Genomic DNA, 26,286 nt, shown 5'->3' with positions numbered 1-26,286 from the left:
TCTCCCCCTCACTCTCCCCCTCACTCTCCCCCTCACTCTCCCCCTCACTCTCCCCCTCGCTCACTCTCCATCTCTCTCTCCGTCTCTCTCTCTCTCTCTCCCTCACTCTCTCTCTCACTCTCTCCCTCACTCTCTCCCTCGCTCACTCTCCATCTCTCTCTCCGTCTCTCTCTCCCTCCCTCTCCCCCTCACTCACTCACACTCATTCTCTCTCTCCCTCACTGACTCTCTCCCTCACTCTCTCCCTCACTCTCTCCCTCACTCTCTCCCTCACTCTCTCCCTCACTCTCTCCCTCACTCACTCCCTCACTCTCTCCCTCGCTCACTCTCCATCTCTCTCCGTCTCTCTCTCTCCCTCTCCCCCTCACTCACTCACACTCACTCTCTCTCTCCCTCACTCTCTCTCTCCCTCTCCCCCTCACTCACTCACACTCACTCTCTCTCTCCCTCACTCTCTCCCTCACTCTCTCCCTCACTCTCTCCCTCACTCTCTCCCTCACTCTCTCCCTCACTCTCTCACTCTCTCCCTCGCTCACTCTCCATCTCTCTCCGTCTCTCTCTCTCCCTCTCCCCCTCACTCACTCACACTCACTCTCTCTCTCCCTCACTCTCTCCCTCACTCTCTCCCTCACTCTCTCCCTCACTCTCTCCCTCACTCTCTCCCTCACTCACTCCCTCGCTCACTCTCCATCTCTCTCTCCGTCTCTCTCTCTCTCTCCCTCTCCCCCTCACTCACTCACACTCACTCTCTCTCTCCCTCACTCTCTCTCTCACTCTCTCCCTCACTCTCTCCCTCACTCTCTCCCTCACTCTCTCCCTCACTCTCTCCCTCGCTCACTCTCCATCTCTCTCTCCGTCTCTCTCTCTCTCCCTCTCCCCCTCACTCACACTCACTCCCTCTCTACCTCACTCTCTCCCTCACTCTCTCCCTCACTCTCTCCCTCACTCTCCCCCTCACTCTCCCCCTCATTCTCCCCCTCACTCTCCCCCTCACTCTCTCCCTCACTCTCTCCCTCACTCACTCCCTCACTCTCTCCCTCGTTCACTCTCCATCTCTCTCTCCGTCTCTCTCTCTCTCCCTCTCCCCCTCACTCACTCACACTCACTCCCTCTCCCCCTCACTCTCCCCCTCACTCTCCCCCTCACTCTCCCCCTCACTCTCCCCCTCACTCTCCCCCTCACTCTCTCTCTGCCTCACTCTCTCCCTCACTCTCTCCCTCACTCTCTCCCTCACTCTCTCCCTCACTCTCTCTCTCCCTCTCTCTCTCCCTCTCTCTCTCCCTCACTCTCTCCCTCACTCTCTCCCTCACTCTCTCCCTCACTCTCTCTCTCCCTCACTCTCTCCCTCACTCTCTCCCTCACTCTCTCCCTCACTGTCTCCCTCACTCTCTCTCTCCCTCACTCTCTCCCTCACTCTCTCCCTCACTCTCTCTCTCCCTCACTCTCTCCCTCACTCTCTCCCTCACTCTCTCCCTCACTCTCTCCCTCACTCTCTCCCTCGCTCACTCTCTCCCTCACTCTCTCCCTCACTCTCTCCCTCACTCTCTCTCTCCCTCACTCTCTCCCTCACTCTCTCTCTCCCTCACTCTCTCCCTCACTCTCTCCCTCACTCTCTCCCTCTCTCTCCCTCACTCTCTCCCTCACTCTCTCCCTCATTCTCTCTCTCCGTCTCTCCTGTTCTAGCGGAATGAGAAACTTCTGGAAACCATTGACCAGTTGTACCTGGAGTTTGCCAAGAGGGCAGCCCCCTTCAATAACTGGATGGATGGGGCGATGGAGGACCTCCAGGACATGTTCATCGTTCACAGCATCGAAGAGATCCAGGTGGGTGGCACAGGAAGATCCCATCACTCCCCAGCACCCTCTGCGGTCCCCGAACCATTTCCGAGGGAATTGCACAGTGCCTCTGACTGAGAGGATGCGCTCCCCCAAAGGACTCATAATCTTAAAACGTTGGAACAGGAGGAGGCCATTCAGCCCATCGAGTCTGCTATCGGTCAACGAGATTGGGACATCCCCAACTCCACTCTCCTCCCCTTTCTCCCTCACTCGAGAACCCACTTCCTGAATTAAAAGCTCTCTCTCCCTCTCAGTTTCGAATATTCCCAAAGACCCGGCTTCCTCTATGGGGCACCCCCCCCCCCCCCACACCCCACCGACCCGGGAGAGAGACTCCTCCCCATCTCTGCCCAGCGGGTGCCCCTTACTCAGAGGTTATACCCTGTGAGTCCAGACTCTCCCACACTTTCCCCCCCCCCCCGATCAGGTCCCCTCCCAATGTCAATAAGGTCACCTCTCATCCTTCTAAACTCCGAGGAGTACAGGCCCCCAAACCTACTCAACCTCCCCTCATGGGGCAGTCCCTCTGTGGGGCAGTCCCTCCATGAGGCAGACCCTCCATGGGGCAGTCCCTCCATGAGGCAGACCCTCCATGGGGCAGTCCCTCCGTGGGGCAGACCCTCCATGAGGCAATCCCTCCGTGGGACAGACCCTCCGTGGGGCAGACCCTCCATGAGGCAGTCCCTCCATGGGACAGTCCCTCCATGAGGCAGTCCCTCCGTGGGGCAGTCCCTCCATGGGGCAGTCCCTCCATGGGGCAGACCCTCCATGAGGCAGTCCCTCCGTGGGACAGACCCTCCGTGGGGCAGACCCTCCGTGGGACAGACCCTCCATGGGGCAGTCCCTCCAAGGGGCAGTCCCTCCAAGGGGCAGACCCTCCATGGGGCAGTCCCTCCGTGGGGCAGTCCCTCCAAGGGGCAGACCCTCCATGGGGCAGTCCCTCCAAGGGGCAGACCCTCCATGGGGCAGACCCTCCATGGGGCAGACCCTCCATGGGGCAATCCCTCCGTGGGGCAGTCCCTCCATGAGGCAGTCCCTCCATGAGGCAGTCCCTCCGTGGGACAGACCCTCCATGAGGCAGTCCCTCCATGGGGCAATCCCTCCGTGGGGCAGTCCCTCCATGGGGCAGTCCCTCCATGGGGCAGTCCCTCCAAGGGGCAGACCCTCCATGGGGCAGACCCTCCATGGGGCAGTCCCTCCATGGGGCAGTCCCTCCATGGGGCAGTCCCTCCATTGGGCAGACCCTCCATGAGGCAGACCCTCCATGAGGCAGACCCTCCATGAGGCAGTCCCTCCATGAGGCAGACCCTCCATGAGGCAGACCCTCCATGAGGCAGTCCCTCCATGGGGCAGTCCCTCCATGAGGCAGACCCTCCATGGGGCAGACCCTCCATGGGGTAGTCCCTCCATGGGGCAGACCCTCCATGGGGCAGTCCCTCCATGGGGCAGTCCCTCCATGAGGCAGACCCTCCATGGGGCAGACCCTCCATGGGGTAGTCCCTCCATGAGGCAGACCCTCCATGAGGCAGTCCCTCCATGGGGCAGACCCTCCATGGGGCAGTCCCTCCATGGGGCAGACCCTCCATGGGATAGTCCCTCCATGAGGCAGACCCTCCATGAGGCAGTCCCTCCATGGGGCAGACCCTCCATGGGGCAGACCCTCCATGGGGCAGACCCTCCATGGGGCAGACCCTCCATGGGGCAGACCCTACATGGGGCAGACCCTCCATGAGGCAGACCCTCCATGGGACAGTCCCTCCATGGGGTAGTCCCTCCATGGGGCAGACCCTCCATGGGGCAGTCCCTCCATGGGGCAGACCCTCCATGGGACAGTCCCTCCATGAGGCAGACCCTCCATGGGACAGTCCCTCCATGGGGCAGACCCTCCATGGGACAGTCCCTCCATGGGGCAGACCCTCCATGAGGCAGTCCCTCCATGGGGCAGACCCTCCATGAGGCAGTCCCTCCATCCCCGGGATCACCGAGTGAACCTTCTCTGGACTGTGTCCGATTCCCAGTCTGTCTTTCCTCAGATACGGGGCCCCAAACCTGTTCCCGGTATTCCGGCCAAACTCTGACCCGGGGCCCTGTCTGTTCCCGGTATTCCGGCCCTGCTCTGACCCGGGGCCCTGCCTGTTCCCGGTATTCCGGCCGTGTTCTGACCCGGGGCCCTGCCTGTTCCCGGTATTCCGGCCGTGTTCTGACCCGGGGCCCTGCCTGTTCCCAGTATTCCGGCCGTGCTCTGACCAGGGGCCCTGCCTGTTCCCGGTATTCCGGCCGTGTTCTGACCCGGGGCCCTGCCTGTTCCCGGTATTCCGGCCGTGCTCTGACCCGGGGCCCTGCCTGATCCCGGTATTCCGGCCGTGTTCTGACCCGGGGCCCTGCCTGTTCCCGGTATTCCGGCCGTGCTCTGACCAGGGGCCCTGCCTGATCCCGGTATTCCGGCCGTGTTCTGACCCGGGGCCCTACCTCTTCCCGGTATTCCGGCCGTGCTCTGATCCGGGGCCCTGCCTGTTCCCAGTATTCCGGCCGTGCTCTGACCCAGTGCCCTGCCTGTTCCCGGTATTCCGGCCTTGCTCTGACCCGGTGCCCTGCCTGTTCCCGGTATTCCGACCGTGCTCTGACCCGGTGCCCTGCCTGTTCCCAGTATTCCGGCCTTGCTCTGACCAGTGCCCTGCCTGTTCCCAGTATTCCGGCCGTGCTCTGACCCGGGGCCCTGCCTGTTCCCGGTATTCCGGCCCTGCTCTGACCCGGTGCCCTGCCTGTTCCCGGTATTCCGACCGTGCTCTGACCCGGTGCCCTGACTGTTCCCGGTATTCCGGCCGTGTTCTGACACGGGGCCCTGCCTGTTCCCGGTATTCCGGCCGTGCTCTGACCCGGTGCCCTGACTGTTCCCGGTATTCCGGCCGTGCTCTGACCCGGGGCCCTGCCTGTTCCCGGTATTCCGACCGTGCTCTGACCCGGTGCCCTGCCTGTTCCCGGTATTCCGGCCGTGTTCTGACACGGGGCCCTGCCTGTTCCCGGTATTCCGGCCATGCTCTGACCCGGGGCCCTGCCTGATCCCGGTATTCCGGCCGTGCTCTGACCCGGGGCCCTGCCTGTTCCCGGTATTCCGGCCGTGCTCTGACCCGGTGCCCTGCCTTTTCCCGGTATTCCGGCCATGCTCTGACCCGGGGCCCTGCCTGTTCCCGGTATTCCGGCCATGCTCTGACCCGGTGCCCTGCCTGTTCCCGGTATTCCGGCCGTGTTCTGACCAGTGCCCTGCCTGTTCCCGGTATTCCGGCCGTGCTCTGACCCGGGGCCCTGCCTGTTCCCGGTATTCCAGCCATGCTCTGACCCGGGGCCCTGCCTGTTCCCGGTATTCCGGCCGTGCTCTGATCCGGGGCCCTGCCTGTTCCCAGTATTCCGGCCGTGCTCTGACCCGGTGCCCTGCCTGTTCCCGGTATTCCGGCTGTGCTCTGACCCGGTGCCCTGCCTGTTCCCGGTATTCCGGCCTTGCTCTGACCCGATGCCCTGCCTGTTCCCAGTATTCCGGCCTTGCTCTGACCCGGGGCCCTGTCTGTTCCCGGTATTCCGGCCGTGCTCTGACCCGGGGCCCTGTCTGTTCCCGGTATTCCGGCCGTGCTCTGACCCGGTGAACCTGCCTGTTCCCAGTATTCCGGCCTTGCTCTGACCAAGTGCCCTGCCTGTTCCCGGTATTCCGGCCTTGCTCTGACCCGGTGCCCTGCCTGTTCCCGGTATTCCGACCGTGCTCTGACCCGGTGCCCTGCCTGTTCCCAGTATTCCGGCCTTGCTCTGACCAGTGCCCTGCCTGTTCCCAGTATTCCGGCCGTGCTCTGACCCGGGGCCCTGCCTGTTCCCGGTATTCCGACCGTGCTCTGACCCGGTGCCCTGACTGTTCCCGGTATTCCGGCCGTGTTCTGACACGGGGCCCTGCCTGTTCCCGGTATTCCGGCCGTGCTCTGACCCGGTGCCCTGACTGTTCCCGGTATTCCGGCCGTGCTCTGACCCGGGGCCCTGCCTGTTCCCGGTATTCCGACCGTGCTCTGACCCGGTGCCCTGCCTTTTCCCGGTATTCCGGCCGGGCTCTGACACGGGGCCCTGCCTGTTCCCGGTATTCCGGCCAAACTCTGACCCGGTGCCCTGCCTGTTCCCGGTATTCCGGCCGTGTTCTGACACGGGGCCCTGCCTGTTCCCGGTATTCCGGCCATGCTCTGACCCGGGGCCCTGCCTGATCCCGGTATTCCGGCCGTGCTCTGACCCGGGGCCCTGCCTGTTCCCGGTATTCCGGCCGTGCTCTGACCCGGTGCCCTGCCTTTTCCCGGTAATCCGGCCATGCTCTGACCCGGGGCCCTGCCTGTTCCCGGTATTCCGGCCATGCTCTGACCCGGTGCCCTGCCTGTTCCCGGTATTCCGGCCGTGTTCTGACCAGTGCCCTGCCTGTTCCCGGTATTCCGGCCGTGCTCTGACCCGGGGCCCTGCCTGTTCCCGGTATTCCGGCCATGCTCTGACCCGGGGCCCTGCCTGTTCCCGGTATTCCGGCCGTGTTCTGACACGGGGACCTGCCTGTTCCCGGTATTCCGGCCGTGCTCTGACCCGGGGCCCTGCCTGTTCCCGGTATTCCGGCCATGCTCTGACCCCGTGCCCTGCCTGTTCCCGGTATTCTGGCCGTGTTCTGACCAGTGCCCTGCCTGTTCCCGGTATTCCGGCCGTGCTCTGACCCGGGGCCCTGCCTGTTCCCGGTATTCCGGCCGTGCTCTGACCCGGTGCCCTGCCTTTTCCCGGTATTCCGGCCATGCTCTGACCCGGGGCCCTGCCTGTTCCCGGTATTCCGGCCATGCTCTGACCCGGTGCCCTGCCTGTTCCCGGTATTCCGGCCGTGTTCTGACCAGTGCCCTGCCTGTTCCCGGTATTCCGGCCGTGCTCTGACTCGGGGCCCTGCCTGTTCCCGGTATTCCGGCCATGCTCTGACCCGGGGCCCTGCCTGTTCCCGGTATTCCAGCCGTGTTCTGACACGGGGCCCTGCCTGTTCCCGGTATACCGGCCGTGCTCTGACCCGGGGCCCTGTCTGTTCCCGGTATTCCGGCCATGCTCTGACCCCGTGCCCTGCCTGTTCCCGGTATTCCGGCCGTGTTCTGACCAGTGCCCTGCCTGTTCCTGGTATTCCGGCCGTGTTCTGACCAGTGCCCTGACTGTTCCCGGTATTCTGGCCGTGCTCTGACCCGGTGCCCTGCCTGTTCCCGGTATTCCGGCTGTGCTCTGACCAGTGCCCTGCCTGTTCCCGGTATTCCGGCCGTGCTCTGACCCAGGGCCCTGCCTGTTCCCGGTATTCCGGCCATGTTCTGACACGGGGCCCTGCCTGTTCCCGGTTTTCCGGCCGTGCTCTGACCCAGTGCCCTGCCTGTTCCCGGTATTCCGGCCGTGCTCTGACCCAGTGCCCTGCCTGTTCCCGGTTTTCCGGCCGTGCTCTGACCCAGTGCCCTGCCTGTTCCCGGTTTGAAGACTGGGCTTCTATTGGCATATCAGGAAGAGAGTCTCAGGGAAGTTAGGGCTGGAACTCGGGTCAGGGCTAGGGTCACGTTGAGTGCAAGGGTTAGGGTCGGGCCTAGGGCTAAGGTCGGGGTTAGAGTTAGCGTGAGGGCAAGGGCTAGATTTACGATTAGCGTCAGGATAGGGTTAGGGCGAAGGTCATGGTTTGGGCTAGGCTAGACTTTGTGTCACAATTAGAGTTGGGGGTCAGGGTTAAAGTTATCGCTGAGGTCAGTGTGCGATTTGGGGTCAGTGTGCGATTTGGGGTCAGGGTGAGATTTGGGGTCAGGGTAAGATTTGGGGTCAGGGTGAGATCTGGGGTCAGGGTGAGATTTGGGGTCAGGGTAAGATTTGGGGTCAGGGTGAGATTTGGGGTCAGGGTGAGATTTGGGGTCAGGGTAAGATTTGGGGTCAGGGTGAGATCTGGGGTCAGGGTAAGATTTGGGGTCAGGGTGTGATTTGGGGTCAGGGTGAGATCTGGGGTCAGGGTGAGATTTGGGGTCAGGGTGTGATTTGGGTTCAGGGTGTGATTTGGGGTCAGGGTGTGATTTGGGGTCAGGGTGAGATTTGGGGTCAGGGTAAGATTTGGGTTCAGGGTGAGATTTGGGTTCAGGGTGAGATCTGGGGTCAGGGTTGGATTTGGGGTCTGGGTTGTATTTGGGATCAGGGTGAGAGCTGGGGTCAGGGTGAGATTTGGGGTCAGGGTGTGATTTGGGGTCAGGGTGTGATTTGGGGTCAGGGTGAGGTTTGGGTTCAGAGCGAGATCTGGGGTCAGGGTTGGATTTGGGGTCAGGGTGTGATTTGGGGTCAGGGTTTGATTTGGGGTCAGGTTTGGATTTGGGGTCAGGGTGAGATTTGGGGTCAGGGTTGGATTTGGGGTCAGGGTGAGATCTGGGGTCAGGGTGAGATTTGGGTTCAGGGTGTGATTTGGGTTCAGGGTGTGATTTGGGGTCAGGGTGAGATTTGGGGTCAGGGTGTGATTTGGGGTCAGGATGAGATTTGGGGTCAGGGTGTGATTTGGGGTCAGGGTGTGATTTGGGGTCAGGGTGAGATTTGGGGTCAGGGTGTGATTTGGGGTCAGGGTGTGATTTGGGGTCAGGGTGAGATTTGGGGTAAGGGTGTGATTTGGGGTCAGGGTGAGATTTGGGGTCAGGGTGTGATTTGGGGTAAGGGTGTGATTTGGGGTCAGGGTGAGATTTGGGGTCAGGGTGAGATTTGGGGTCAGGGTTGGATTTGGGGTCAGGGTGAGATTTGGGGTCAGGGTACGGAGTTAGGGTTCACCCTCGCCCCTCTGTGATGTTTAATCTGAGAGCCAGTGTTGTCTATTCTCCCAGGGGCAGAGTCATCCTCTCCCCTCTCCCCTCCTGTCCGCCCCTCCCCTCCTGTCCGCCCCTCCCCTCCTGTCACCCCCTCCCCTCCTGTCCCCCCCTCCCCTCCTGTCACCCCCTCCCCTCCTGTCACCCCCTCCCCTCCTGTCCCCCCCTCCCCTCCTGTCACCCCCTCCCCTCCTGTCCCCCTTCCCTCCTGTCCCCCCCGTCACCCCTCCCCTCCTGTTCCCCCCTTCCCTCCTGTCCCCCCCGTCACCCCTCCCCTCCTGTTCCCCCCTCCCCTCCTGTCCACCCCTTCCTGTCACCCCATCCCCTCCTGTCCCCCCCCTTCCCTCCTGTCACCCCCTTCCCTCCTGTCACACCCTCCCCTCCTGTCCCCACCTCCCCTCCTGTCACCCCCTTCCCTCCTGTCACACCCTCCCCTCCTGTCCCCCCCCTCCCCTCCTGTCACCCCCTTCCCTCCTGTCACACCCTCCCCTCCTGTCCTCACCTCCCCTCCTGTCACCCCCTTCCCTCCTGTCCCCCCCCCCCTTTCCTTCCTGTTCCCCCCTTCCCTAAGGATAGCCTGTTGGTTTACTCTAATCTAACTGATGAGAATAACCTCCCCGATTTCTGGTCAGGAGTGAGGTTACTCTGCTCGGATACAGTCTCCACCCTGGCCATGGCAGTTACCAGGCCAGTCACGATACCGACCACCACCCGGTAAAACCCCCCCATCTGCCCTCTCCCCACGTGTGACTCGGTTACTCCCTGCGGCCGGGTTTCGATAGCCACACTGAAAACACCATTGTGCGGTTCCCCGACTTGCCTCCTCCCCCACCCTCATCAGGACCCAACGCAAGAACGCCAGATTTTCGAGGGGGGGGACAATTTATACCGGCTGGGAAACTGGCTGGCCTTGCGACTCTGACTGGGAGGGCATTGGAGAAGGAGCCCAGAGCCCGGGGCGGGGGTGGGTGGGGGAAGGATTTACTGATGTTCCCTCTCACTTCAACCTCAGATTGGCTAGCAGTGGGATTTGTAGCGCACTTGGGATTGTAGAGCAGGTGCTGTCCAGTCGCAGGATCAGATCGTAACAGAAGGCAGTGAGGAACAAGCTGACTGAGGGGGGTGGGGGGGGTTTACGCAGAGACGGACAGTAAGTACTGAAGGCTGGGCAGAACGGGGCTAGTACAGGGCGGATGGCCAGAGTGGCCGCTCAGCTCTCTGACCGTCTCCCCTCTGTCTGTCCCCTGCAGAGTCTGATAACAGCCCACGAGCAATTCAAGGCCACACTCCCAGAGGCAGACAAGGAACGCATGGCTATCCTCGGGATTCAGAACGAGATCACCAAGATCGCACAGACCTACGGAATCAAACTGTCGGGAATCAACCCGTACACCAACCTCTCTGCCCCGGAAATAGCCAGCAAGTGGGACAAGGTAAGAGGGTGCACAGGGTGGGGAGAGTGGGATAGGTTTGGGGATCGATACAGGGCAATGGGGAGAGAGAGCGGGGGACAGTGGGATGTGTTTGGGGATTGACTCTGGGCTGGGGGAGAGTGCGGGGTGGGATTAATTCGGGGATTGTCTCTGGGCTAGGGGGAGAGCAGGGGGTGTGGGATTAGATCGGGGATTGTCTCTGGGCTGGGGGGAGAGCGGGGGGGTGGTGGGATTAGCTCGGGGATTGTCTCTGGGTAGGGGGGGGAGAGCACAAGGGTGGTGGGATTAGCTCGGGGATTGTCTCTGGGTTGGGGGGAGAGCGTGGGATGGTGGGATTAGCTCGGGGATTGTCTCTGGGTAGGGGGGGGAGAGCGCGAGGGTGGTGGGATTAGCCCGGGGATTGTCTCTGGGCTGGGGGGAGAGCAGGGGGTGTGGGATTAGATCGGGGATTGTCTCTGGGTTGGGGGGAGAGCGGGGGGGTGGTGGGATTAGCTCGGGGATTGTCTCTGGGTTGGGGGGAGAGCGGGGGATGGTGGGATTAGATCGGGGATTGTCTCTGGGCTGCGGGAGAGCGCGGGGGTTGGGATTAGCTCGGGGATTGTCTCTGGGTTGGGGGGAGAGCGTGGGATGGTGGGATTAGCTCGGGGATTGTCTCTGGGTTGGGGGGAGAGCGGGGGATGGTGGGATTAGCTCGGGGATTGTCTCTGGGCTGGGGGAGAGCGCGGGGGGTGGTGGGATTAGCTCGGGGATTGTCTCTGGGTTGGGGGGAGAGCGTGGGATGGTGGGATTAGCTCGGGGACTGACCCCGGGCTGGGGGGAGTGGGGGGCAGTGGGAGGAGCTCGGGGACTGACCCCGGGCTGGGGGGAGAGGGGGGCAGTGGGAGGAGCTCGGGGACTGACCCCGGGCTGGGGGGAGAGGGGGGGGGCAGTGGGAGGAGCTCGGGGACTGACCCCGGGCTGGGGGGAGAGGGGGGCAGTGGGAGGAGCTCGGGGACTGACCCCGGGCTGGGGGGAGAGGGGGGGGGGCAGTGGGAGGAGCTCGGGGACTGACCCCGGGCTGGGGGGAGAGGGGGGCAGTGGGAGGAGCTCGGGGACTGACCCCGGGCTGGGGGGAGAGGGGGGGGGCAGTGGGAGGAGCTCGGGGACTGACCCTGGGCTGGGGGGAGAGGGGGGGGGCAGTGGGAGGAGCTCGGGGACTGACCCCGGGCTGGGGGGAAAGGGGGGCAGTGGGAGGAGCTCGGGGACTGACCCTGGGCTGGGGGGAGAGGGGGGCAGTGGGAGGAGTTCGGGGACTGGCCCTGGGCTGGGGGGAGAGGGGGGCAGTGGGAGGAGTTCGGGGACTGACCCTGGGCTGGGGGGAGAGCGGGGCAGTGGGAGGAGCTCGGGGACTGACTCCGGGCTGGGGGGAGAGGGGGGGCAGTGGGAGGAGCTCGGGGATTGTCTCTGGGCTGGGGGGAGAGCGGGGCAGTGGGAGGAGCTCGGGGACTGACCCTGGGCTGGGGGGAGAGCGGGGCAGTGGGAGGAGTTCGGGGACTGGCCCTGGGCTGGGGGGAGAGGGGGGCAGTGGGAGGAGTTCGGGGACTGACCCTGGGCTGGGGGGAGAGCGGGGCAGTGGGAGGAGCTCGGGGACTGACTCCGGGCTGGGGGGAGAGGGGGGGCAGTGGGAGGAGCTCGGGGACTGACCCTGGGCTGGGGGGAGAGGGGGGCAGTGGGAGGAGTTCGGGGACTGACCCTGGGCTGGGGGGAGAGCGGGGCAGTGGGAGGAGCTCGGGGACTGACTCCGGGCTGGGGGGAGAGGGGGGGCAGTGGGAGGAGCTCGGGGATTGTCTCTGGGCTGGGGGGAGAGCGGGGCAGTGGGAGGAGCTCGGGGACTGACCCTGGGCTGGGGGGAGAGGGGGGCAGTGGGAGGAGTTCGGGGACTGACCCTGGGCTGGGGGGAGAGGGGGGCAGTGGGAGGAGCTCGGGGACTGACCCTGGGCTGGGGGGAGAGGGGGGCAGTGGGAGGAATTCGGGGACTGACCCTGGGCTGGGGGGAGAGGGGGGGCAGTGGGAAGAGCTCGGGGACTGACTCCGGGCTGGGGGGAGAGGGGGGCAGTGGGAGGAATTCGGGGACTGACCCTGGGCTGGGGGGAGAGGGGGGGCAGTGGGAAGAGCTCGGGGACTGACCCTGGGCTGGGGGGAGAGCGGGGCAGTGGGAGGAGCTCGGGGACTGACCCTGGGCTGGGGGGAGAGGGGGGGCAGTGGGAAGAGCTCGGGGACTGACTCCGGGCTGGGGGGAGAGGGGGGCAGTGGGAGGAGCTCGGGGACTGACCCTGGGCTGGGGGGAGAGCGGGGCAGTGGGAGGAGCTCGGGGACTGACCCTGGGCTGGGGGGAGAGGGGGGGCAGTGGGAAGAGCTCGGGGACTGACCCCGGGCTGGGGGGAGAGGGGGGGCAGTGGGAGGAGCTCGGGGACTGACCCTGGGCTGGGGGGAGAGCGGGGCAGTGGGAGGAGCTCGGGGACTGACCCTGGGCTGGGGGGAGAGGGGGGCAGTGGGAGGAGCTCGGGGACTGACCCCGGGCTGGGGGGAGAGCGGGGGCAGTGGGAAGAGCTCGGGGACTGACTCCGGGCTGGGGGGAGAGGGGGGCAGTGGGAGGAGCTCGGGGACTGACCCCGGGCTGGGGGGAGTGGGGGGGCAGTGGGAGGAGCTCGGGGACTGACCCCGGGTGAGGGGGAGAGGGGGGCAGTGGGAGGAGCTCGGGGACTGACCCCGGGCTGGGGGGAGTGGGGGGGGCAGTGGGAGGAGCTCGGGGACTGACCCCGGGCTGGGGGGAGAGGGGGGGCAGTGGGAGGAGCTCGGGGACTGACCCCGGGCTGGGGGGAGAGGGGGGCAGTGGGAGGAATTCGGGGACTGACCCTGGGCTGGGGGGAGAGGGGGGGCAGTGGGAAGAGCTCGGGGACTGACCCTGGGCTGGGGGGAGAGCGGGGCAGTGGGAGGAGCTCGGGGACTGACTCCGGGCTGGGGGGAGAGGGGGGGCAGTGGGAAGAGCTCGGGGACTGACCCCGGGCTGGGGGGAGAGGGACAGGCCTGGTTCTGGGTGTGGGATGACCACTCTGTGCTCTGTCTGACTCTCCCGTTCCTCTATGAACAGGTGAAGACCCTGGTTCCTCACAGAGACCAAACCCTCCAGGAGGAACTCGCCCGCCAACAGGCCAATGAGAGACTTCGCCGACAATTTGCAGCTCAGGCCAACGTCATCGGGCCTTGGATACAGACCAAGATGGAGGTTGGAGAGAGCCTTACACTGTACCTAACCCCGTGTAGAGGGAGCCTTACACTGTACCTAACACCGTGTAGAGAGAGCCTTACACTGTACCTAACCCCCTGTAGAGAGAGCCTTACGCTCTACCTAACCCCATGTAGAGAGAGCCTTACGCTCTACCTAACCCCGTTTGGAGAGAGCCTTACACTCTACCTAACCCGGTGCGGAGAGAGCCTTACACTGTTATAAACCACGTATAGAGAGCCTGACACTGTTTCTAACCACATGTACAGAGAGCCTAACACTCTACCTAGCCCCGTGTAGGGAGAGTCTTACATGCTCCCTAACCCTGTGTGGAGACAGCCTTACACTGTACCTAACCCTGTGTAGAGAGAGCCTTACACTGTACCTAACCCAGTGTGGAGACAGCCTTACACTGTTCCTAAATCCCGTATAGAGAAAGCCTTACACTACGGTGGCTCAGTGGTTAGCACTGCTGCCTCCCAGCACCAGGGACCCGGGTTCAATCCCAGCCTCGGGTGACTGTCTGTGTGGAGTTTGCACGTTCTCCCCGGGTCTGCGTGGATTTCCTCCGGGTGCTCCGGTTTCCTCCCACAGTCCAAATGATGTGCAGGTTAGGGTGGATTGGCCATGGGAAATTGTCCCATAGTGCCCAGGGATGTGCAGGTTAGGGTGGATTGGCCGTGGGAAATTGTCCCATAGTGCCCAGGGATGTACAGGTTAGGGTGGATTGGCCATGGGAAATTGTCCCATAGTGCCCAGGGATGTGCAGGTTAGGGTGGGTTGGCCGTGGGAAATTGTCCCATAGTGCTCAGGGATGTGCAGGTTAGGGTGGATTGGCCATGGGAAATTGTCCCATAGTGCTCAGGGATGTGCAGGTTAGGGTGGATTGGCCATGGGAAATTGTCCCATAGTGTCCAGGGATGTGCAGGTTAGGGTGGGTTGGCCGTGGGAAATTGTCCCATAGTGTCCAGGGATGTGCAGGTTAGGGTGGATTGGCCGTGGGAAATTGTCCCATAGTGCACTGGGATGTACAGGTTAGGGTGGATTGGCCGTGGGAAATTGTCCCATAGTGCCCAGGGATGTGCAGGTTAGGGTGGATTGGCCATGGGGAAATTGTCCCATAGTGTCCAGGGATGTGCAGGTTAGGGTGGATTGGCCGTGGGAAATTGTCCCATAGTGTCCAGGGATGTGCAGGTTTGGGTGGATTGGCCGTGGGAAATTGTCCCATAGTGCCCAGGGATGTACAGGTTAGGGTGGATTGGCCGTGGGAAATTGTCCCATAGTGCCCAGGGATGTGCAGGTTAGGGTGGATTGGCCATGGGGAAATTGTCCCATAGTGCCCAGGGATGTACAGGTTAGGGTGGATTGGCCATGGGGAAATTGTCCCATAGTGCCCAGGGATGTGCAGGTTAGGGTGGATTGGCCGTGGGAAATTGTCCCATAGTGCCCAGGGATGTACAGGTTAGGGTGGATTGGCCATGGGGAAATTGTCCCATAGTGCCCAGGGATGTACAGGTTAGGGTGGATTGGCCGTGGGAAATTGTCCCATAGTGCCCAGGGATGTACAGGTTAGGGTGGGTTGGCCATGGGGAAATTGTCCCATAGTGTCCAGGGATGTACAGGTTAGGGTGGGTTGGCCATGGGGAAATTGTCCCATAGTGCCCAGGGATGTACAGGTTAGGGTGGATTGGCCATGGGGAAATTGTCCCATAGTGCCCAGGGATGTACAGGTTAGGGTGGATTGGCCGTGGGAAATTGTCCCATAGTGCCCAGGGATGTGCAGGTTAGGGTGGATTGGCCATGGTAAATTGTCCCATAGTGCCCAGGAATGTACAGGTTAGGGTGGATTGGCCGTGGGAAATTGTCCCATAGTGCCCAGGAATGTACAGGTCAGGGTGGGTTGGCCGTGGGGAATTGCTCATAGTGTTAGGTAAGGGGTAAATGTAGAGCTATGGTTCTGGGTGGGTTACTCTTCAGAGGGTCAGTGTGGACTTGTTGGGCCAAAGGGCCTGTAGGGAATCTAATCTAATCTAACCCTGGGGGGAGGACATTGTAGAGGGAGCTTTACTCTGTATCTAACCCCGTGCTGTCCCTGTCCCTGGGGGTGTTTGATGGGGGGACAGTGTAGAGGGAGCTTTACCCTGTATCTAACCCCGTGCTGTCCCTGTCCTGGGAGTGTTTGATGGGGGGACAGTGTAGAGGGAGCTTTACCCTGTATCTAACCCCGTGCTGTCCCTGTCCCTGGGAGTGTTTGATGGGGGGACAGTGTAGAGGGAGCTTTACTCTGTATCTAACCCCGTGCTGTCCCTGTCCCTGGGAGTGTTTGATGGGGGGACAGTGTAGAGGGAGCTTTACCCTGTATCTAACCCCGTGCTGTCCCTGTCCCTGGGAGTGTTTGATGGGGGGACAGTGTAGAGGGAGCTTTACCCTGTATCTAACCCCGTGCTGTCCCTGTCCTGGGAGTGTTTGATGGGTGGACAGTGTAGAGGGAGCTTTACTCTGTATCTAACCCCGTGCTGTCCCTGTCCCTGGGGGTGTTTGATGGTGGGGGGACAGTGTAGAGTGAGCTTTACTCTGTATCTAACCCCATGCTGTCCCTGTCCTGGGGAGTGTTTGATGGGGGGACAGTGTGGAGGGAGCTTTACTCTGTATCTAACCCCGTGCTGTCCCTGTCCTGGGGGGTGTTTGATGGGGGGACAGTGTGGAGGGAGCTTTACTCTGTATCTAACCCCGTGCTGTCCCTGTCCTGGTGGGTGTTTGATGGGGGACAGTGTAGAGAGAGCTTTACTCTGTATCTAACCCTGTGCTGTCCCTGTCCTGGGAGTGTTTGATGGGGGGACAGTGTAGAGGGAGCTTTACTCTGTATCTAACCCTGTGCTGTCCCTGTCCTGGGAGTGTTTGATGGGGGACAGTGTCGAGGAAGCTTTACTCTGTATCTAACCCCGTGCTGTCCCTGTCCTGGGGAGTGTTTGATGGGGGGACAGTGTAGAGGGAGCTTTACTCTGTATCTAACCCCGTGCTGTCCCTGTCCTGGGGAGTGTTTGATGGGGGGACAGTGTAGAGGGAGCTTTACTCTGTATCTAACCCCATGCTGTCCCTGTCCCTGGGAGTGTTTGATGAGGGACAGTGTAGAGTGAGCTTTACTCTGTATCTAACCCCGTGCTGTCCCTGTCCTGGGAGTGTTTGATGGGGGGACAGTGTAGAGGGAGCTTTACTCTGTATCTAACCCCGTGCTGTCCCTGTATTGGGAGTGTTTGATGTGGGACAGTGTAGAGTGAGCTTTACTCTGTATCTAACCCCGTGCTGTCCCTGTCCCTGGGAGTGTTTGATGGGGGGACAGTGTAGAGGGAGCTTTACTCTGTATCTAACCCCGTGCTGTCCCTGTCCCTGGGAGTGTTTGATGGGGGACAGTGTAGAGGGAGCTTTACTCTGTATCTAACCCCGTGCTGTCCCTGTCCCTGGGGGTGTTTGATGTGGGGACAGTGTAGAGGGAGCTTTACTCTGTATCTAACCCCGTGCTGTCCCTGTCCTGGGGAGTGTTTGATGGGGGACAGTGTAGAGGGAGCTTTACTCTGTATCTAACCCCGTGCTGTCCCTGTCCTGGGGGGTGTTTGATGGGGGGACGTGGATGGAGCCTGTGAGTCGAGGGGAGGGTGTCTCTGTGTTGCAGAGTAACCTGCTGTGTGTTTACCTGCAGGAAATTGGCCAGATTTCCATCGATATCAGGGGCTCCCTGGAAGATCAGATGAACCACCTGAAACAGTACGAGCAGAACATCATTAATTACAAATCCAACATAGACAAACTGGAGGGGGATCACCAGCTCATCCAGGAGGCTCTCATCTTCGACAACAAGCACACCAGCTACACCATGGAGGTACCAGCGGCCACGGAGGGAGCAGACCCCAGGCCATTCAGCCCCTCTCCTCCAGCCTGTCCCACAGGAGCAGCAGGAGGCCATTCAGCCCCCTCTCCCTCCAGCCTGTCGCACAGGAACAGCAGGAGGCCATTCAGCCCCCCCCTCCCTCCAGCCTGTCGCACAGGAACAGCAGGAGGCCATTCAGCCCCCTCTCCCTCCAGCCTGTCCCACAGGAACAGCAGGAGGCCATTCAGCCCCCCCCCTCCAGCCTGTCACACTCAGGAACAGCAGGAGGCCATTCAGCCCCCCCTCCCTCCAGCCTGTCACACTCAGGAACAGCAGGAGGCCATTCAGCCCCCCTCTCCTCCAGCCTGTCCCACGGGAACAGCAGGAGGCCATTCAGCCCGCTCCCTCCCCCCAGCCTGTCCCACAGGAACAGCAGGAGGCCATTCAGCCCCCCCCTCCAGCCTGTCACACAGGAACAGCAGGAGGCCATTCAGCCCCTCTCCTCCCTCCAGCCTGTCACACAGGAGCAGCAGGAGGCCATTCAGCCCCCTCTCCCTCCAGCCTGTCACACAGGAACAGCAGGAGGCCATTCAGCCCCCCTCCCTCCAGCCTGTCCCACAGGAACAGCAGGAGGCCATTCAGCCCCCCCTCCTCCAGCCTGTCCCACAGGAGCAGCAGGAGGCCATTCAGCCCCTGTGTGCCTGCCCTGGGAGGGTTTGCTGGTGGATCTGTTTGGTCGTGATTGTGTTGCTGTGAAGTGAGGTGTCGCTCACTGACCTTTGTGCCTCTCCCCCCCCACCAACAGCATATCCGTGTGGGCTGGGAGCAGCTGCTGACCACCATCGCCAGGACCATCAATGAGGTGGAGAACCAGATCCTCACGCGAGATGCCAAGGGTATCAGCCAGGAGCAACTCAACGAATTCCGCGCCTCCTTCAACCACTTCGACAGGGTGAGGCAGCACAGGGGCCTGGGGCAAGGGGAGAGAACGATGGGACAGGGTCAGGGGGAGGGGGGGCAGGAGGGGAGAGACTGAAAGGGGTGGGGAGAGAGAGGTGAGAGAGGGGCCTTTCCTCTGAAGTTCCCCTTGGATTCATCCAGGACTGTCTGGTAACAATGCCCCCCCACCGTGAGGATGTGGGGGGGTGGAGGGGGTGTCAGACATGATCAGATAACCCCACCGCATCCCTCCTCCCTCCTAAGCCTCTCCTGTCATTCCTAAGGTTCAGAACCTGGACATGACTTTGATGGAATGGGCAGATATGTTCGTCTTGGAGGAAGTGGGTGGCATGTTGCATTGGTGGGGTGGGGGGGGGGGGGTGGCCTTGTTGGTTCCGGGGCAAATGGGTAGCAATGTTAATCTTGGGAATGAGTAGCCATGATGGTTTTGGGGGTATGGGTGTCCATGTTGGTTTTGGGGGGTATGGGTGTCCATGATGGTTTTGGGGGTATGGGTGTCCATGTTGGTTTTGGGGGTATGGGTGTCCATGATGGTTTTGGGGGGTATGGGTGGCCATGATGGTTTTGGGGGGTATGGGTGTCCATGATGGTTTTGGGGGGTATGGGTGTCCATGTTGGTCTTGGGGGTATGGGTGTCCATGATGGTTTTGGGGGGTATGGGTGTCCATGTTGGTTTTGGGGGTATGGGTGTCCATGTTGGTTTTGGGGGTATGGGTGTCCATGATGGTTTTGGGGGGTATGGGTGGCCATGATGGTTTTGGGGGGTATGGGTGTCCATGATGGTTTTGGGGGGTATGGGTGTCCATGATGGTTTTGGGGGGTATGGGTGTCCATGTTGGTCTTGGGGGTATGGGTGTCCATGATGGTTTTGGGGGGTATGGGTGTCCATGTTGGTTTTGGGGGTATGGGTGTCCATGTTGGTTTTGGGGGTATGGGTGTCCATGATGGTTTTGGGGGGTATGGGTGGCCATGATGGTTTTGGGGGGTATGGGTGTCCATGATGGTTTTGGGGGGTATGGGTGTCCATGATGGTTTTGGGGGGTATGGGTGTCCATGATGGCTTTGGGGGGTATGGGTGTCCATGATGGTTTTGGGGGGTATGGGTGACCATGTTGGTCTTGTGGGATATGGGTGGCCATGATGGTTTTGCGGGGAATGGATGTCCATGTTGGTCTTGGGGGGTATGGGTGTCCATGTTGGTCTTGGGGGGAATGGATGTCCATGTTGGTCTTGGGGGGTATGGGTGTCCATGTTGGTCTTGGGGGGTATGGGTGTCCATGTTGGTTTTGGGGGTATGGGTGTCCATGTTGGTTTTGGGGGGTATGGGTGTCCATGTTGGTTTTGGGGGTATGGGTGACCATGTTGGTTTTGGGGGTATGGGTGTCCATGTTGGTTTTGGGGGTATGGGTGTCCATGATGGTTTTGGGGGTATGGGTGTCCATGTTGGTTTTGGGGGTATGGGTGTCCATGTTGGTCTTGGGGGGAATGGGTGTCCATGTTGGTCTTGGGGGGAATGGGTGACCATGCTGGTCTTGGGGGGTATGGGTGTCCATGTTGGTCTTGGGGGGTATGGGTGTCCATGTTGGTTTTGGGGGTATGGGTGACCATGTTGGTTTTGGGGGTATGGGTGTCCATGTTGGTTTTGGGGGTATGGGTGTCCATGTTGGTCTTGGGGGGAATGGGTGACCATGCTGGTCTTGGGGGGTATGGGTGTCCATGTTGGTCTTGGGGGGAATGGGTGTCCATGTTGGTTTTGGGGGTATGGGTGACCATGCTGGTCTTGGGGGGTATGGGTGGCCATGTTGGTTTTGGGGGAATGGGTTGGTGGCCATGCTCTGAGTGTGGATTGAGGGGTCAGGGACAAACCCAACTCTGACTGCACATTTACTCTTCACAATCTCTCTCTCATTTCTCTCTCACAATCTCTGCGTGGTGGATCCAAATTAGAAACGGAATGGCAAGATGGAACCAGATGACTTCAGAGCCTGCCTCATCTCCATGGGTTATGATCTGGTAAAGCCTCGCCACTCCAAATGTCACTGACCGTCTCTCATACGCGCATCTCAGAGTGGGCAGCCATATTGATCTTGGGAGAATGCGTGGGCATGTTAGTTTTAGGGAATGGGGTGCCATGTTGGTTTGAGGGGAATGGGGGGGGGGGGGGGGGGGTGGCCATGTTGGTTTTGGAGTACTCGGTGGCCATGTTGGTTTTGAGAAGTCAGAGGCCATGTTGGCTTTGGGGCAGTGGGCAGCCATGTTGGTTTTGGGAAAATGATTGGCTATGTTGGCCTTGTGGGAGTGGGCGGCCATGATGGCTGTAGTTGAGGGTAGCCATGTTGGTTTTGGGAAAATGATCAGCTATGTTGGCCTTGTGGGAGTAGGCGGCCATGATGGCTGTAGTTGAGGGTAGCCATGTTGGTTTTGGGAAAATGATCGGCTATGTTGGCCTTGTGGGAGTGGGCGGCCATGATGGCTGTAGTTGAGGGTAGCCATGTTGGCTTTGGGGCAGTGGGCAGCCATGTTGGTTTTGGGAAAATGATTGGCTATGTTGGCCTTGTGGGAGTGGGCGGCCATGTTGGCTGTAGTTGAGGGTAGCCATGTTGTTTTTGGGGGAGTGGGCAGCCATGTTGGTTTTGGGAAAATGATCGGCTATGTTGGCCTTGTGGGAGTGGGCGGCCATGATGGCTGTAGTTGAGGGTAGCCATGTTGGCTTTGGGGCAGTGGGCAGCCATGTTGGTTTTGGGAAAATGATTGGCTATGTTGGCCTTGTGGGAGTGGGCGGCCATGTTGGCTGTAGTTGAGGGTAGCCATGTTGGTTTTGGAGCAGTGGGCAGCCATGTTGGTTTTGGGAAAATGATTGGCTATGTTGGCCTTGTGGAGGTGGGCGGCCATGTTGGCTGTAGTTGAGGGTAGCCATGTTGGTTTTGGGAAAATGATCGGCTATGTTGGCCTTGTGGGAGTGGGCGGCCATGATGGCTGTAGTTGAGGGTAGCCATGTTGGCTTTGGGGCAGTGGGCAGCCATGTTGGTTTTGGGAAAATGATTGGTTATGTTGGCTTGCGGGAGTGGGCGGCCATGTTGGCTGTAGTTGAGGGTAGCCATGTTGGTTTTGGGAAAATGATCGGCTATGTTGGCCTTGTGGGAGTGGGCGGCCATGATGGCTGTAGTTGAGGGTAGCCATGTTGGCTTTGGGGCAGTGGGCAGCCATGTTGGTTTTGGGAAAATGATTGGCTATGTTGGCCTTGTGGGAGTGGGCGGCCATGTTGGCTGTAGTTGAGGGTAGCCATGTTGGTTTTGGGAAAATGATCAGCTATGTTGGCCTTGTGGGAGTAGGCGGCCATGATGGCTGTAGTTGAGGGTAGCCATGTTGGTTTTGGGAAAATGATCGGCTATGTTGGCCTTGTGGGAGTGGGCGGCCATGATGGCTGTAGTTGAGGGTAGCCATGTTGGCTTTGGGGCAGTGGGCAGCCATGTTGGTTTTGGGAAAATGATTGGCTATGTTGGCCTTGTGGGAGTGGGCGGCCATGTTGGCTGTAGTTGAGGGTAGCCATGTTGTTTTTTGGGGGAGTGGGCGGCCATGTAGGCTGTAGTTGAGGGTAGCCATGTTGTTTTTGGGGGAGTGGGCAGCCATGTTGTCTTCTGGCTCCCAACCCCAGTCTCAAGGTTTTTCCCCAAAGACGCCTGACACCGATTCTGTGGATGCTGTGGTTTTGATATTGTCTTTGCTGACCATCACACAGGGTGAGGTGGAGTTTGCACGGATCATGACCCTGGTCGATCCTAACAACACCGGCGTGGTGACCTTCCAGGCCTTCATTGACTTCATGACCCGTGAGACAGCTGAGACAGACACTGCTGAACAAGTAATGGCCTCCTTCAAAATCCTGGCCTCAGACAAGGTAACACGCTTCAGCATAGTCACTCGGGAATGTTCAAGCGCCACAACTCACACCCGGTTAACAGCTAACACTCCCCGCCAGTTAACACAGGGAGTATCTAACCCCGGGCTGGCCCTGTCCCTGGGGGTGTTTGATGGGGGGACAGTGTAGAGGGAGCTCTACTCTGTATCTAACCCTGTGCTGTCCCTGTCCCTGGGGAGTGTTTGATGGGGGGACAGTGTAGAGGGAGCTTTACTCTGTATCTAACCCAGTGCTGTCCCTGTCCTGGGAGTGTTTGATGGGGGGACAGTGTAGAGGGAGCTCTACTCTGTATCTAACCCTGTGCTGTCCCTGTCCCTGGGGAGTGTTTGATGGGGGGACAGTGTAGAGGGAGCTTTACTCTGTATCTAACCCTGTGCTGTCCCTGTCCTGGGGAGTGTTTGATGGGGGAGACAGTGTAGAGGGAGCTCTACTCTGTATCTAACCCTGTGCTGTCCCTGTCCTGGGGAATGTTTGATGGGGGAGACAGTGTAGAGGGAGCTCTACTCTGTATCTAACCCCGTGCTGTCCCTGTTCTGGGGAATGTTTGATGGGGGAGACAGTGTAGAGGGAGCTCTACTCTGTATCTAACCCCGTGCTGTCCCTGTTCTGGGGAATGTTTGATGGGGGAGACAGTGTAGAGGGAGCTCTACTCTGTATCTAACCCTGTGCTGTCCCTGTCCTGGGGAATGTTTGATGGGGGAGACAGTGTAGAGGGAGCTCTACTCTGTATCTAACCCTGTGCTGTCCCTGTCCTGGGGAGTGTTTGATGGGGGAGACAGTGTAGAGGGAGCTCTACTCTGTATCTAACCCCGTGCTGTCCCTGTCCGGGGGAGTGTTTGATGGGGGAGACAGTGTAGAGGGAGCTCTACTCTGTATCTAACCCCGTGCTGTCCCTGTCCTGGGAGTGTTTGATGGGGGGACAGTGTAGAGGGAGCTTTACTCTGTATCTAACCCAGTGCTGTCCCTGTCCTGGGAGTGTTTGATGGGGGGACAGTGTAGAGGGAGCTCTACTCTGTATCTAACCCTGTGCTGTCCCTGTACTGGGAGTGTTTGATGGGGGACAGTGTAGAGGGAGCTTTACTCTGTATCTAACCCCGTGCTGTCCCTGTCCCTGGGAGTGTTTGATGGGGGGGACAGTGTAGAGGGAGCTTTACTCTGTATCTAACCCCGTGCTGTCCCTGTCCTGGGGAGTGTTTGATGGGGGGACAGTGTAGAGGGAGCTTTACTCTGTATCTAACCCCGTGCTGTCCCTGTCCTGGGGAGTGTTTGATGGGGGGGACGGTGTAGAGGGAGCTTTACTCTGTATCTAACCCCGTGCTGTCCCTGTCCTGGGGAGTGTTTGATGGGGGGGACGGTGTAGAGGGAGCTTTACTCTGTATCTAACCCAGTGCTGTCCCTGTCCTGGGGGTGTTTGATGGGGGGGACAGTGTAGAGGGAGCTTTACCCTGTATCCAACCCCCTGTCCTGGGGATTGTTTGATGGGGGACAGTGTAGAGGGAGCTTTACTCTGTATCTAACCCTGTGCTGTCCCTGTCCTGGGGGTGTTTGATGGGCGGTGGGAGGGGGGGAGAGTGTAGAGGGAGCGTTACCCTGTATCCAACCCCCTGTCCCTGGGACCGGTTGAGGGAGCTTGTGCCCTGAGTCTAACGGGAGAGTGTTTCCTGTTCCCCTGACAGAACTACATTACGGTTGAAGAGCTGCGTCGGGAGTTACCTCCTGAACAGGCAGAGTACTGTATCTCGCGGATGACCACCTACATTGGTGCAGACTCTGTGCCCGGGGCCCTGGATTACATCTCTTTCTCCAGCGCGCTGTACGGAGAGAGTGACCTGTGAACGCCTCGCCTACGCACCCCTCTGCCCTCTGCCTCGTGAAGAGCCCCCCCCCACCAAGCCCCAGCTCCCTCCCTGCCTCAGAACCACCCCGCCCGTCCATCCTCAACACCCTTCCTCCGTCGCCCGAAACAAAATGGCTGACCGAGCCCCGGCTCCTGCACCTTGCGTCCCTGACACTGCGTCCCCCTCTCTCGCCTGGCTGCGACATTTGTGTTGCTGGTTGTTGGCGTGGGAGAGGGTGGGGAGTGTGATGAGGGGTGGTCTCCCATAATAGGGTGGGGGTAACGGTGTGGGGGGGGGTGGGGTGGGGTCGATGCTCGGGATTACCCCCTCCGCGATTGTTCTCTCAAGTCCACCTCTCCCCACCCACCCTCCCCACCTAAACATTACTTGCCACTTGTCTGCCCTCCAATGATGACGTCTGGTCTGATTCGGCACCTGGAAGGTTCTAGAAAATGGCGGGGAAATGCCCCCCCCCCCCCCCCCCACTACCATTTTTCTTGATCCCGCCCCACTGCCGCGTAAAGAGGCCTCCATTTCCTGTGTTGGCGAAGCCTCCTCTCTCATTAGCCAGCACTCCTGGTGAGAGTCCTCTCTCCCCCTCTCTCTCTCTCTCCAACCCTCCCTCTCTGTTTCCTGCTACCCCCCACCCCCTCCCCCCCTGCTCCCAGCTCTCCGGAAAGACCTCTCCCCGGGCCGGGGGGGTGTGGGTTGTGCTGTTTTTTTATTCCGGAGAGTCCAGGGGGCAGAGGCAAGGCCTAAGTCCTTCAGCCTCTATTGCCACCCCATCCCTACGACCTCACACCCCACCCCAGAACACGAGTGTGCCACCCTCACTTGGATCCTGCTGTTTCCCCAACCCCTCACCGTTTCCCTACCCCAGCGACCTCCCCCCATCCTGAGCCAAACCCCCCCCCCCGAGCTCAGGCTCGCCCAGAAACCTTGGAACGGCTTCGCCAAAACTGGTCTCGCTTGGGAACCGCAAAGAGGAACGGTGGTGCGGAGTGATGGGCAGGGTGTTCGGTTTGAACGATCAGATGTTTGCACAGCCCCTGTACGTGGAGAAAATAAAACTATCCCTCAAACTAAACTCTTTTCTTGTCGAGAGTCCAGGTAATCTTTTCAGCCATCCTATCCCTGGCTTGACTCAATCAGTGATACAGGCCCAGGGTGGAGCCTGTCTGTCTGTAGCCGCAGTCCCACACTGGGTTTGAGATCGAGCCTGATGTCTCTAGGCCTCAGTCCCCCACTAGGTTTGAGGCCACGCCTGTGTTTGTAGGCCTCAGTCCCACACTGGATTTGAGACCAGGCCTTGTGTCTGTAGGTTTCAGTCCCACACTGAGTTTGAGATCAGGCCTTGTGTCTGTCGGCCTCAGTCTCACACTGGGTTTGAGGCCAGGCCTGGTGTCTGTAGGCCTCAGTCCCACGTGGGTTTTGTGATCAGGCCTGGTGTCTGTAGGCCTCAGTCCCACGTGGGTTTGAGATCCGCCCAGGTATTTGTAGGCCTCAGTTTGAGGGTTTGAGATTGAGATTGGGTTTGAGATTGGGCCTGGTGTCTGTAGGCCTCAGTCCCACACTGGGTATGAGACCAGGCCTGGTGTCTGTAGGCCTCAGTCCCACACTGGGTTTGAGACCAGGCCTGATGTCTCTAGGCCTCAGTCCCCCACTAGGTTTGAGGCCACGCCTGTGTTTGTAGGCCTCAGTCCCACACTGGATTTGAGACCAGGCCTTGTGTCTGTAGGTTTCAGTCCCACACTGAGTTTGAGATCAGGCCTTGTGTCTGTCGGCCTCAGTCTCACACTGGGTTCGAGACCAGGCCTGGTGTCTGTAGGCCTCAGTCCCATGTGGGTTTGAGATCCGTCCAGGTATTTGTAGGCCTCAGTTCCACACTGGGATTGAGATTGGGCCTGGTGTCTGTAGGCCTCAGTCCCACACTGGGTATGAGTCCAGGCCTGGTGTCTGTAGGCCTCAGTCCCACGTGGGTTTGAGATCCGTCCAGGTATTTGTAGGCCTCAGTTCCACACTGGGTTTGAGATTGGGCCTGGTGTCTGTAGGCCTCAGTCCCACACTGGGTATGAGACCAGGCATGGTGTCTGTAGGCCTCAGTCCACACTGGGTTTGTGATCAGGCCTGATGTCTGTAGGCCTCAGTCCTCAACCGGGTTTTTTTTTAGATTACTTACAGTGTGGAAACAGCCCTTCGGCCCAACAAGTCCACACCGACCCGCCGAAGCGCAACCCACCCATACCCCTACATTTACCCCTGCACCTAACACTACAGGCAATTTAGCACGGCCAATTCACCTAAACTGCACATTTTCGGACT

General features: G+C 60.2%; 1 protein-coding gene across 1 annotated transcript; it reads left to right on the top strand.

Annotated features, from left to right (window-relative positions):
- The first annotated feature begins 1,656 nt into the window (after window positions 1-1,656).
- On the top strand, window positions 1,657-25,051 carry LOC122547631 (alpha-actinin-2-like). The gene is made up of 8 exons (XM_087983844.1): window positions 1,657-1,824; window positions 9,935-10,117; window positions 13,248-13,382; window positions 17,080-17,259; window positions 18,053-18,199; window positions 20,155-20,220; window positions 21,947-22,105; window positions 23,803-25,051. The coding sequence occupies exons 1-8, from the start codon at window positions 1,762-1,764 to the stop codon at window positions 23,959-23,961; spliced, it is 1,092 nt and encodes a 363-aa protein (XP_087839970.1). The 5' UTR covers window positions 1,657-1,761; the 3' UTR covers window positions 23,962-25,051.
- The last annotated feature ends 1,235 nt before the right edge of the window (window positions 25,052-26,286 follow it).

This window comes from Chiloscyllium plagiosum, unplaced genomic scaffold (assembly GCF_037043375.1).
Source record: "Chiloscyllium plagiosum isolate Xiang-an unplaced genomic scaffold, Cpla_swu_hap1 HiC_scaffold_46, whole genome shotgun sequence".
NCBI classification, from domain to species: domain Eukaryota; kingdom Metazoa; phylum Chordata; class Chondrichthyes; order Orectolobiformes; family Hemiscylliidae; genus Chiloscyllium; species Chiloscyllium plagiosum.
This window is presented reverse-complemented; position numbering and strand designations above follow the sequence as displayed.

Bases quoted from the DNA above. Each gene is read 5' to 3' on its own strand.
- LOC122547631 (XM_087983844.1), top strand. From the start codon at position 1,762: ATGGATGGGGCGATGGAGGACCTCCAGGACATGTTCATCGTTCACAGC. The intron at 13,383-17,079 runs GTTGGAGAGAGC...GTTTACCTGCAG, and splicing joins GGATACAGACCAAGATGGAG to GAAATTGGCCAGATTTCCAT. The intron at 17,260-18,052 runs GTACCAGCGGCC...CCCCACCAACAG, and splicing joins ACACCAGCTACACCATGGAG to CATATCCGTGTGGGCTGGGA.